At 35.4% G+C, this 10,920-nt stretch overlaps 1 protein-coding gene and 1 pseudogene across 3 annotated transcripts; both read left to right on the top strand.

Moving 5' to 3' along the window:
* Nucleotides 1-637: 637 nt before the first annotated feature.
* On the top strand, nt 638-8,958 carry LOC147381051 (taraxerol synthase pseudogene; annotated as a pseudogene). Its single transcript, XR_015174796.1, has 3 exons — nt 638-886; nt 8,439-8,624; nt 8,740-8,958. The product of XR_015174796.1 is annotated as a taraxerol synthase pseudogene (transcript).
* LOC147381052 (ATPase 5, plasma membrane-type-like) lies at nt 5,065-7,365 on the top strand. Of its 2 annotated transcripts, XM_086430913.1 has the most exons (4): nt 5,065-5,584; nt 5,942-6,126; nt 6,455-6,764; nt 7,082-7,365. In XM_086430913.1, the coding sequence occupies exons 3-4, from the start codon at nt 6,596-6,598 to the stop codon at nt 7,219-7,221; spliced, it is 309 nt and encodes a 102-aa protein (XP_086287039.1). In that variant the 5' UTR covers nt 5,065-5,584; nt 5,942-6,126; nt 6,455-6,595; the 3' UTR covers nt 7,222-7,365. The 2 variants fall into 2 exon arrangements, with proteins under 2 accessions (XP_086287039.1, XP_086287038.1); XM_086430912.1 differs by lacking the exon at nt 5,065-5,584 and having other exon boundaries at nt 5,591-6,126.
* Nucleotides 8,959-10,920: the final 1,962 nt, after the last annotated feature.

The following is a 10,920-nucleotide window of genomic DNA, read 5'->3' as shown; positions in this document are numbered from 1 at the left end:
ACTGTCCTACCATGTTTTCTTGACCCAATATTCCCTCGATCAACCGATACTTGAATTCATGGTTGGTTTGTGATCAAGCCACCGATCTTACCCTTTGATGAGTTAGCTTTGATCTATGCCTAACTTGAATCCCTAGGTGCCACGGTAACCTTTTGGTACCTAACAAAAAATATCATCCATAGTAATTAACCATGATTTGATATGAACACTCTTTTTCTATAAAAAATTACAAATACCATTTGAATTATATGAAAGAAAATTGCTTCAAGATTATCAAAATTACAAATACCACATACATGGAAATAGATTGACAAGTATATTGTTCAATTGAGGTATTGAGAATAAATATGAACGATTCAACAAAAAAGAAAGATCGATTCTTTTTCTTTTGACAATAAATAGTCATAGCTTCATTTGGGTTCTAATCCTACAGAGAGGCCCTCTAGATATAAAAAATATGTGAACCAAATCAAAGTAGTCAACTTGAACGTAAAAATGTACATTACATGGCTATCTTATATAACCACCTTATTAATTAGTGTATATATTCAAATGAAATTGGTTGTGGATACTACTTATTTTGATCAATTATTAGTGTACTATTTTTTATTTTAAAATTATACAGTATATTAAATAACGATTATCTAACTACAGGAGTTGCAAAGGGTTGACGCTATAATTTAAGACTATGTGGAAGTTAAAAGTTGCTGAAGGTGGTGGTCTATGGACTTTTAGCACAAACAATTACATTGGAAGACAAACATGGGAGTTCGACCCTGAGCTTGGAACACCTGAAGAGCGAGCAAAAGTTGAAATTGCTCGTGAGGAGTTTCGCAAGAATCGATTTCGAGTTAAGGCATCCAATGATGCAATTTTGCAATTGCAGGTATCTCTCTCACACAAAACTATGCCTTAGTCTTTTGGTTGCAGGTGCCAGCTAGTTTAGTTGGTAAAGTATTTAGGTGATGAAACCAAAGACTTGGGTTCAAATCCATCCAGCATCGAGTTATTGAACTCATTAAAAATATATATATATATATTATATATATATATAGGGTGGTGTTTGACAGCCAACACAGAGCCAATGCATTTGTCTTATATGACTTAAAATTTTTGGATTGAGCTCATTTTTTGCGATGATGATCTCTATAGTGAGGAGATCATCCCCACAAGAAATCAGCCCAATATAATTCTTCTAAGTCCATCAAAAGTGATCTACAAATTTTTGATAAAAAAATGATGATCCACAATTTCTAAACATTTTTATGAGCATAGAAGTTTCAGATTGTGATGATTTTTTGTGAGGATGATCTTCTCACCAGAGATCATCCTCACAAAAAATCAGCTTAATCCGAAACTTTTGAGCGACATAAGACAAACGTGTTTGCTCCCTAACGTTGATTGTCAAACTTGACCCATATATATATATGGTCAGGTTCAAGGGACAAAATTTTAGATAAAGCGTTCTGTCCTATATAGGTTAAAAGTTTTGGAATAATCTGTTTTTTTTTTTTTGTGAGGATGATCTCTATGGTGAGAAAATCATCCTTACAAAAAATCAACTCATTCTAAAATTTCTAAACCTAGCTTATAAGTTAAAGAATCGTGAATCGTTAATTTTTACCATTAGTTTGTAATCATTTTCATGGGGTTAGAAGTTTTGGAATGGGAAGATTTTTTGGGAGGATGATCTACTCAACATAGAGAAAATCCTCACAAAAATTCAACCCTTTCCGAAATTTTTTAGCCATATAAGACCAAACTTTGTCTATGTTTTCTATCGAACACTACATATAATATATATATATATATATATATATTATATAATATATATATATATAATCATTGGACATATGTAAAAATAATGGTTCTTCAAAATATGGGTTAGAAGTTTTGGATTGAGCTGATTTTTTGTGAGGATGGTCTCTAATCATAGAGACCATCCTCACAAAAAGCAGCTCGAACTGAAGCTTATAAGTCCATCAAAAGTGGTTTTAAAAAATTATTGGTAAAAATTAACGGTCCACATTCTACATAACTTTTGATGGGGTTAGAAGTTTTAGATTGAGCTAGTTTATTACAATGTTTTTACGTATGTCCAATGAGCCGTCCCCTATATATATATATATATGGGGATGATTCATGGGACAACTATTGTAACAATATCAATGATAACGGTTTTTTATAAACTACTTTTCACTACAAGAAAATAGTGAATCTGGAACCAAATTATAAAACGGATTTTATCCGTTTCAAATTAAAACGGGTTTAAACCGTTTTACTATTAAAGCCGTTTTAATCGTGTTTTAAATGTCGCATTTTCCGTCTCAACGAGCCACTCTCTCTGTCTCTCTCTCTCACGGTCGATCCCTCAACCACTCAATATCTCTCTCTCTCTCAGTCGCTCCTTCGATCGACCTCTCAGTCACTCTCTCAGTTGATCCCTCAACCACTCGATCTCATCTCAATGTTAAAAGCCGTTTTAATAGATGAACATCGAAAAGAAAACATTCTTTGGATCCTCATTCTAACAGGAACGAAGAAGATGGCTGAACCGTAAGAGCCTGAGCAGTCTCCCTTCTTCATCTTCCATCTTCGATCGTCACATTCGGGCTCTCATTTTCACAGAAACGAAAAATGGAAAACCATAAGAGCTCGAGTAGGTTTGATCTTCCATTTTGACATTCCATCTTCAATCTTCACACAAACCCTAACTCGATCTTTTCGATTTCATTCACAAAATCCTAAATCTAATTTCGGATTTGTCTCTCAAATCCTAAATCGATCTTGACAAAACCCTAAATCTTATTTCGGATCTGTCTCTTTAAGCACAAAATTGATCTTGTTGATTTCTCTGTTTTCATTGAGATTTCAATTTCAACATTGAAATTTTCAGAGAAGACTTCAATTTTTCTGTTGGTGTGTAACACTAATCTCTATTAGTTTAAACACCTTCTCTCGTTACAGACCAAGTTATTCACATTATATCTTTGTTTTTTTATCTTTAAGAGATAACAAAACAATAGTATAGCAACAGGACTTGAAAATGATGGGTTACATTCATTTCTTTGATAAATTTCTATTATGAGCAATAGTATAGCAACATATTGCTTTGGTAGTTATGACGATAGTATATAGTAGGATGGTTTTTGATTTTGTATCCCAATGTAACTTTTGCAAGTCAAAAGCCTGGGACCTGGCAGGTACTTAAAAAGTTCCTATTTTCTTGAATATATATGCATAAAAATTCTTGATTTTCTATAATATGTTTCCTTCTGTGTGCAGCAACAGTTTAGAAATTTCCATGTGATGCTAGTTCAAGCTATGATGCAATAGGTTGGTTCCCTATTTTTCCATGAGCAAATTCCCATGTAATGTGTAGTAGATTATCCACTGGTTTAAATTGCTTCCCTGTTTCTCCATGAGCAATTTCCCATGTAATGTGCAGTTTTCAATTGGGTGGAAACAACACTTGTGATCTTACATTTGTTACGATTCTACAAATTGATCATTGTGAACTAAAATCATGCTTTTAAGTGTCAAAATCACATTATATAAAAATAGCCTGACCCCCAAGAGTTACATATAAGTATATATAAAAAAATAAAGGGACGGTGCCCATTATGTGCAGTGTACGTGTGGGATGAACCAAATTCTTATTGAATTTTTTACTTTTATCATTAATTATAAGGAATGCATGCATGTTTTTCAGTACACACATTGAATGCTACACTACTCTTCAAATTACTTAATCTTAGCTGAGTCAAGAAGATGACTTTTTGTATTACAATGTTGGCATACAGTGATCTTTCCTACAATAACTTCTCAGTAGGAAACTCGGGGGCAGTTGGTTGTCAACAGCGGAATGTGTAAGAATACTCCTTTAAATTCTGGCTTCTTTATAGTTTCTATCTTCATATGGTTAATTATCTTCTTTCTAATTCGATACTTTTTTGTTTTTTTTTTTTACTTTGGATTATTTTCTTTAGAAACTTATTTGGAAGTTCTTCTTTGGGGAATAACTCGTAAGTCACTAATACATCTTTTTTTTGTGACATTGCATCATAATAAATTTCTTAGATTACCAAAGCTGTTTATGAAAATCATCTTCAGTTCATTTCTTTGTTTATATATAAGCATGCGCAATCTAATCTCGTAATGCTGACATGCTTTGGACCTTTTATATTGATCAAGAAGTGGAGTGGTTCCATGTTTGAGGAGCTTCGTTGAAGAATTGGGATATATAAGCACATCCGTTTCAATTTGATTGGTGTGAGTGATCAGTATTTTACAGAATTCATCTTGGAGCCCCCCAGCCATTGCGATCTGTAATTCAGAACTGTTGATCTTCCTAGGATCAGTAGTGGATACAATAACAGACTCCATCAATTGTTGGATCTCATCGACAGCACTTAAGCATCGATCTCCTTCTTGTTGATCGCTATCAAATATTGTACATTCTCTTGCTTCTACCAATGCTACGGAATCCGTTTTAAGATGAGCTTCTCTGCTGCTTCGAATTCTATTGCTGCATTCTTCTCCAACGATTCCATCTTGGGATCGAAAAACATTTATTAGATCGGTAAAGCAAAAAATTTAATGTAAGGTAGAATTTGTTGATGTTGTTTTTGTGAGAGTGATTACTACTGGTTAAACTTGGACTACAAACAACAATTATTATTATTATTATTTAATTTTTTATTATTAGAAATTATGATCTAGCTAGTAAGTTGTGGTTTTGTTTCAATCTTATTTCTTGAAGCATTTTGAAGATCTCTTTGTGAGTGGCGGATCTTTTTTGTTTTTGGTTAGTACCTGTAGGCTGTAGCACATAGTAGAGATGTCCATTTTGTTTTCAAACTGATGACATGCTCCCTTGACCTAGGTCTTCTCTGAGAGAATAATTTAAATGAGTTATATAACCTCATCTTTTTATAAGCCATGATTTACGAACATGTCACTGTTAGATTCTCCTGGTCAAGCCCAACTGCCAGCAACACCAACATCAAGGGGTTCACTTACGTGAGGCCTGCTACTTTTTTTCTTCAGAGGAATGACTGAATTACCTCCTATTTTCTTTCTTTAAATTTAATTAGGCGTGCTGATGTGAGTTGGTGGTGGTTCTCACCAGTGAATCTATATATGCTAACAGTGGTTATGAATGACAATCATCCTATTTTGTGTTTCCATTTTCACGTTGTGGTGTTGACAATGGCATTATTTATCCTCCCCTAATATCAACAATCTTCAGATGCCTTACCATTTGATTGCTCTGGCCAAACTCTTAATCTATTTGTGGTTTAGAATTTGATGCCATGTAACAAAAGGCCTGTCGAGAAACAAAATCCAATGGTCATTTGATGTCTGTATGTTGCTGGTACTGGATACCGACCAAGAACAATTCGTTGGTGGACTAGAGGGCTTTACAGAATTGGTGAAAAGGGCTTTCGATTGGCTGGCCTTCTTTTCTGAATGAAATTTCATTCAGAGTGTATTGATGATGACCACTGTTTTTATTGCTGTGATGAAGCAGCAATGCAGTGGTTCTCTCTGTAGATTGTAATGAAAATAACTAACATATTAGGTAGGTAATATGTTGGTGGTTGAGAGCAGCATCAATGTTTTGATTAAGTAATGGGTCATGTTTAGTAAATAAATTGATCTCTGAGACAGGTTCTGTTTTGAGTATAATAATGGTAAGAAATAATTTTATTTTGTGACGAAGATGACAAGGTAGTAAGTATGATCCGTGGAATTTGTTGGGGGGCCTTGGGTTCAGTCCTTTTGGCTACTCTTTTACAATGTTATCAAGGAAAAATGCCTCTTTGGTTCTTGAAAGGGCAGATTCTTCTCTTTTGATCTGAATTTTTTACATATATTTTATTAAACTCATGGGTGTTGTGTTGGGTGATGGCAAAAGCATATAAATTGTGTGGTGCAGGCAGGCAAGTATCACGTGATTAGGCGGAGGACTAGGGTGGTCTCTGTTTGTGCAGATCTCTCTCAATTGTACTCTCATGTCATCTATCTTGGGTCAAGAAGATTGAATTTCATTCAGCCCAAGTCTGATCTAAATCCAAAGCCCACCTCTATGACAAACAGTGCTCAAGAACAATTTCATTCATTGTAAGTTCCAACTCCAACTTACTTCTTCAATCTAGCATAACTTGGTAGTCTTTTTAACAGAAATATTATTCTCTATCAGCCTCAAATTCTTTGAATCACTTCTATAAGAATCATGATTGCAATATCAATGTTTGGTGAAGATATACAAGAAGTTTTTTTGGAGTGTAAAAGCACTTCCAAAAGCCACGAGGTTTTGGGTGAAAAATAGCTTATACATTCTTAATTGTTTTTTATTGACCATACTGTCCTTTAAACAAGAGTAAGAGTTAATAGTAAATATGCAGGGGTTATCTTAGCCATTAACAAAACAAATTGTATCTTGGTACAGGAGACATTATCAGCATGTGAATCCATACAGCACAGGAAGTACAAAGAGGGAATTGATAACTTGTTGGTGCTTCTTATTGGAGGGATTCCAATTGCTATGCCAACTGTGTTGTCTGTTTACTATGGCTATTGGGTCTCATAGATGTCTGAACAAGGTGCCATCACTAAGCTTATGACTGCCATTGAAGAAATGGCTGGGATGGATGTGCTTTGCAGTGACAAGACTGGGACTTTGACCCTCAACAAGCTTACTGTGGACAAATCCATGATCGAGGCCATTGTTATAGCCACTGGAGTCCACACATTCTTCGGTAAGGTTGCATAGGTTTTGACTATTTATGAACTTTGTTTTAGTTTGTATTTTCAATCCACATCACATCATTAGTTGTGGCTATCACTATATTTCAGTTTTGGTGAACATTAATGTGGGTACATAGCACAATATTGACATGAATCATCACCACCTCTATCCCAACTATATTGACATGAATCACATTCCTCCATCAATAATTTTTTGTAAAACAATAGCTATTTATTGTGTTCCATAGATAGTGAAATAATTGATTAGACAGCTATATGCATCATCTTTGAGAGTGGAAGCTTATCTGCATCATTTTTGGTTGATCAGGAGCACTTGTTTCAAACACTCTTTTGAAGGTACGGAAGCTCATCGTGAGAGTATGCAATGTGGTGACACGAAAGAATTCTTTTATTGGTAGTTGCGGACATTGTGGGGATCTTAAAGAAGATAGGGAGGGATGGGAGTGATGGCATTGCTTCCTTGTAAGCACTTGTGCTTGTGTAATGATTGTGAATGGTTTATCGATGATTTGTAATTTTGGATTTGTAAATTATGATTCATTGCAACACTTTTTGTGTATAAATTAATGTGATAGAGAACCTCGATGTTCTCTATTTGGATCTATTTTAACCGTGGGTAACAGGCAAGTAGCAAAATAATAATAATAATAATAATAATAATTTTATATATCAATTTATAACAATTTAAGATATCGGTTTATGACCGATGTCTAAAGTCTCAGATGTAGGACATCAATTCTATAAAATCCGATGTCTCAAATCTTTTTGGGTTATTGTGTGCTGTTATATAAAGACGCAGATTAGGAAGGGTTTTAAGCCGTTCCAAATTCTGATATCTGGAACGGTTTCGAACCGTTCCAAATCATGAAATATAGAACGGCTTTCAGCCGTTTAACCTCATTAACGACGCCTCGATTAAAGATGGTCTGCAAGCCGTTTCATATTAGCTTAGGAACGGTAATAAACCGTTCCTAATTTCCATATTTGTTGTAGTGTTTGATGGGGTTAGAAGTTTCATAATGAGCTGATTTTTAGTGGGGATGATCTCTCTGGTGAGAAGATCATCCTCACAAAAAATCAGCCCATCCCATTCCAAAACTTCTAACCCATATAAGAAAAAAATCATGGTCATGGATGTTGTCACAATTGTTGTCCCATGGGCACATCAGGAACATAAGTAAAAAACTTGTGTAAAAACAATCATTTGTTAAAATATGGGTTGAAATTTTGAATTGAGTTGATTTTTTGTAAGGATGATCTCTATGATGAGAAGCTCATCCTAAAAAAAAAATCAGTCCAATCTGAAACTTATAAATCCATCAAACTATAGATTGTTAGAACTCTAATGAGATTCTTATTAAATAGTCACATAATTAATTAACTACCATGACCACTTCATTTAATCATGGAGAAGATGATTTTGTGTATTTCAATATATCTTTGTATATTACAACATAATTGCTACTCTATCACTAACATCCCTTCACATTAGAATTGGTTAGCCTGCATTAGTTTTCTAAAGCACGACCATCTAGTTGGGTCAATTGTTAGCATAATCCAGCACTTTTGAAGTCCTTTGTTGCCTCATGTATCCCACATTCATTGACTTATAATTGTGAATTTTTTTCGCCACTGATCCCTATTTCATTTTGGTCTAAACACAGTTTATGAAAGAGAAGCAAATTGATCAAAGCATAGCCCTGGTGAAATTAGAAGACAAAGACGATGTTACGTATGAGGCCATTACAACCACATTGAGGAAAGCAGCCCGATTCTGTTCAGCCATGCAAGCTAGTGACGGGCATTGGCCTGCTGAAATTTCAGGCCCATTGTTTTTAATGCCCCCCTTGGTAACAATGCTTTAATTATTACCACCTAAAACAATATGAGAAATTATCAGTGTTAGTCCCCTAATAATTTTGCATTAATCAAAATGCTGACGATCACAAATGATTCAAAATTCAGGTCATGTCACTTTACATTACTGGAACACTTAATGATGTTCTATCATCTGAGCATAAGAAAGAGATTCTTCGGTACATTAGCAATCATCAGGTGCAATTGGTGGATCATCATCTTGGGCAAGTGAATCCAATTCATTTCTTTAGTCCCCTAAAGCATTTAATTGATTTTTTTTTTTTTTGTAGAACCAAGATTGGGTTGGGGATTTGTAGAGGGCCATAGCACCATGTTCGGTACGGCTCTAACTACATCGCTTTCGATTGCTAGGGGAAGGACCTCAAGGTGGTGAAGACGGGGGCTATGGAGAAAGCAAGGAGATGGATCCTTTGACCATGGTGGCGTAACAGAACTTCCATCTTGGGGAAAGATTTATCTTTCGGTACAGCCACTTAGAACACTTTCAAACCTGATTTCTTTTGCCTTTATATTATAAGGTGACACCCTGGATTTATATATAAGGGGGCATTTGTGAAAAAATCGCAATAGCAAAGATTGCACAATTACTCAAAACACAAGGATTTATGTGGTTTGGCAATATGCCTACGTCCATGGAATAGAACAAGAACTATTTTCTCTCTTATGTTTTACAGTCCTAGAATCTCTATTTATATAACTGAGAGTTATCAAAACAAGTAAAAATCCTCAAAAAAAAAAAAAAACTCCCAAAAATAGAAAACCCCTTTAAAAAAATTACACAATTGCCCTGCAACTTTGCGTAGCACAACAGAATACAAGACATTTACACAACAATGGAACGGTAATTTTATTCATTTGACAAAAATGAATTTGATAATAGAAGGCTAAATGTAAAGGTGGAGGCATTTTTGGTCATCCAAATTTTAATGTCAAAAAAACATCTATTAGGCCTTCTCTCTTTATATTTTAGATACCATAAGTCTACAAGTTAACAGATGCTGTTATATTACCCAAATATTTTCTTCTTGTGTAGATACTAGGAGTCTATGAGTGGACTGGCCTCAACCCAATACTCCCAGAGCTTTGGTTTTCTCCTCCATATTTTCCTTTGCATCCAGGTTAGTAACAAATATATATATATATATATAGGGGACCGTTCAAGGGCCAACTTTTTGGCAAAACATTTTTCAAAACATGAGTTAGAGGTTTTGGAATGGGCTGATTTTTAGTGAGGATGATCTCTACGGTGAGGAGATCATCATCACCAAAAATCAGCCCATTCCAAAGCTTCTAACCTCATAAAAAACAGTTTACAAAAAATGGATGGTCCACGATTTTTCAGCTTGTAAACATGGGTTAGAGGTTTTGGAATAGTCTGATTTTTGGTGAGGATGATCTACTCTCCGTAGAGATCATCATCGCCAAAAATCAGCCCATTCAAAAATCTCTAACTCAGTTTTGAAAAATGTTTTGCCGAAACGTTTGCAAAAAGTTTGCCATTGATCGCTACCCATATATATATATAGGGTAGCGTTCAAGGGCAAAACTTTTTGGCAAAAATTTTTCAAAACATGGGTTAGAGGTTTTGGAATGGGCTGATTTTTGGTGAAATGATCTCTACGGTGAGGAGATCATCCTCACCAAAAATCAGCCCATTCCAAAACTTCTAACCCATGTTTACAAGTTGAAAAAATAGTGGACCGTCCATTTTTTAAAACTATTTTGATGGGATTCGAAGTTTTGGAATGGGCTGGATTTTTGCGTGAGGATGATCTCCTCCCGTAGAGATCATCCTCACAAAAAATCAGCCATTCCAAAACTTCTTAACTCATGTTTTGAAAAATGTTTTGCCAAAAAAGTTGGCCCTTGAACGGACCCACACTACGTCATATTGCTGTTTTCGCGACGCCGTAATTGCGCTAAAAACGACTGCTTAAGACTGTCGTTAATTGCGACAGTTTTATCTGTCGTTTTAACCGTCGTTTTTACGGAAGAAGTAAAAGTTGGTTGGGGGTGCAATAGCCATTCTAAAAGAGAGAGGGAAAACGACTCTCTCTCTCTCTCTGCGGTCTCTCGTTCACTCTCTCTCTTCTCTCTCTCTCTCTCTCGTCCTCGACTCTCTGTCTCTCTCCTCGGTCGCTCTCTCGTTCTCTCACACCTCTATATGTATTTGTCTCCGCACGCACTCTCTCTCCACAGCATTCCAGATCTAGGGTTTGTGGATCCTTGTCTGTCGTTCGACCTTGTGAAAATCTAGCTCTGAAGATC

This window comes from Akebia trifoliata, unplaced genomic scaffold (genome assembly GCF_017979445.1).
Source record: "Akebia trifoliata isolate Shusen 1 unplaced genomic scaffold, ASM1797944v1 Contig00798, whole genome shotgun sequence".
NCBI lineage: Eukaryota > Viridiplantae > Streptophyta > Magnoliopsida > Ranunculales > Lardizabalaceae > Akebia > Akebia trifoliata.
This window is presented reverse-complemented; position numbering and strand designations above follow the sequence as displayed.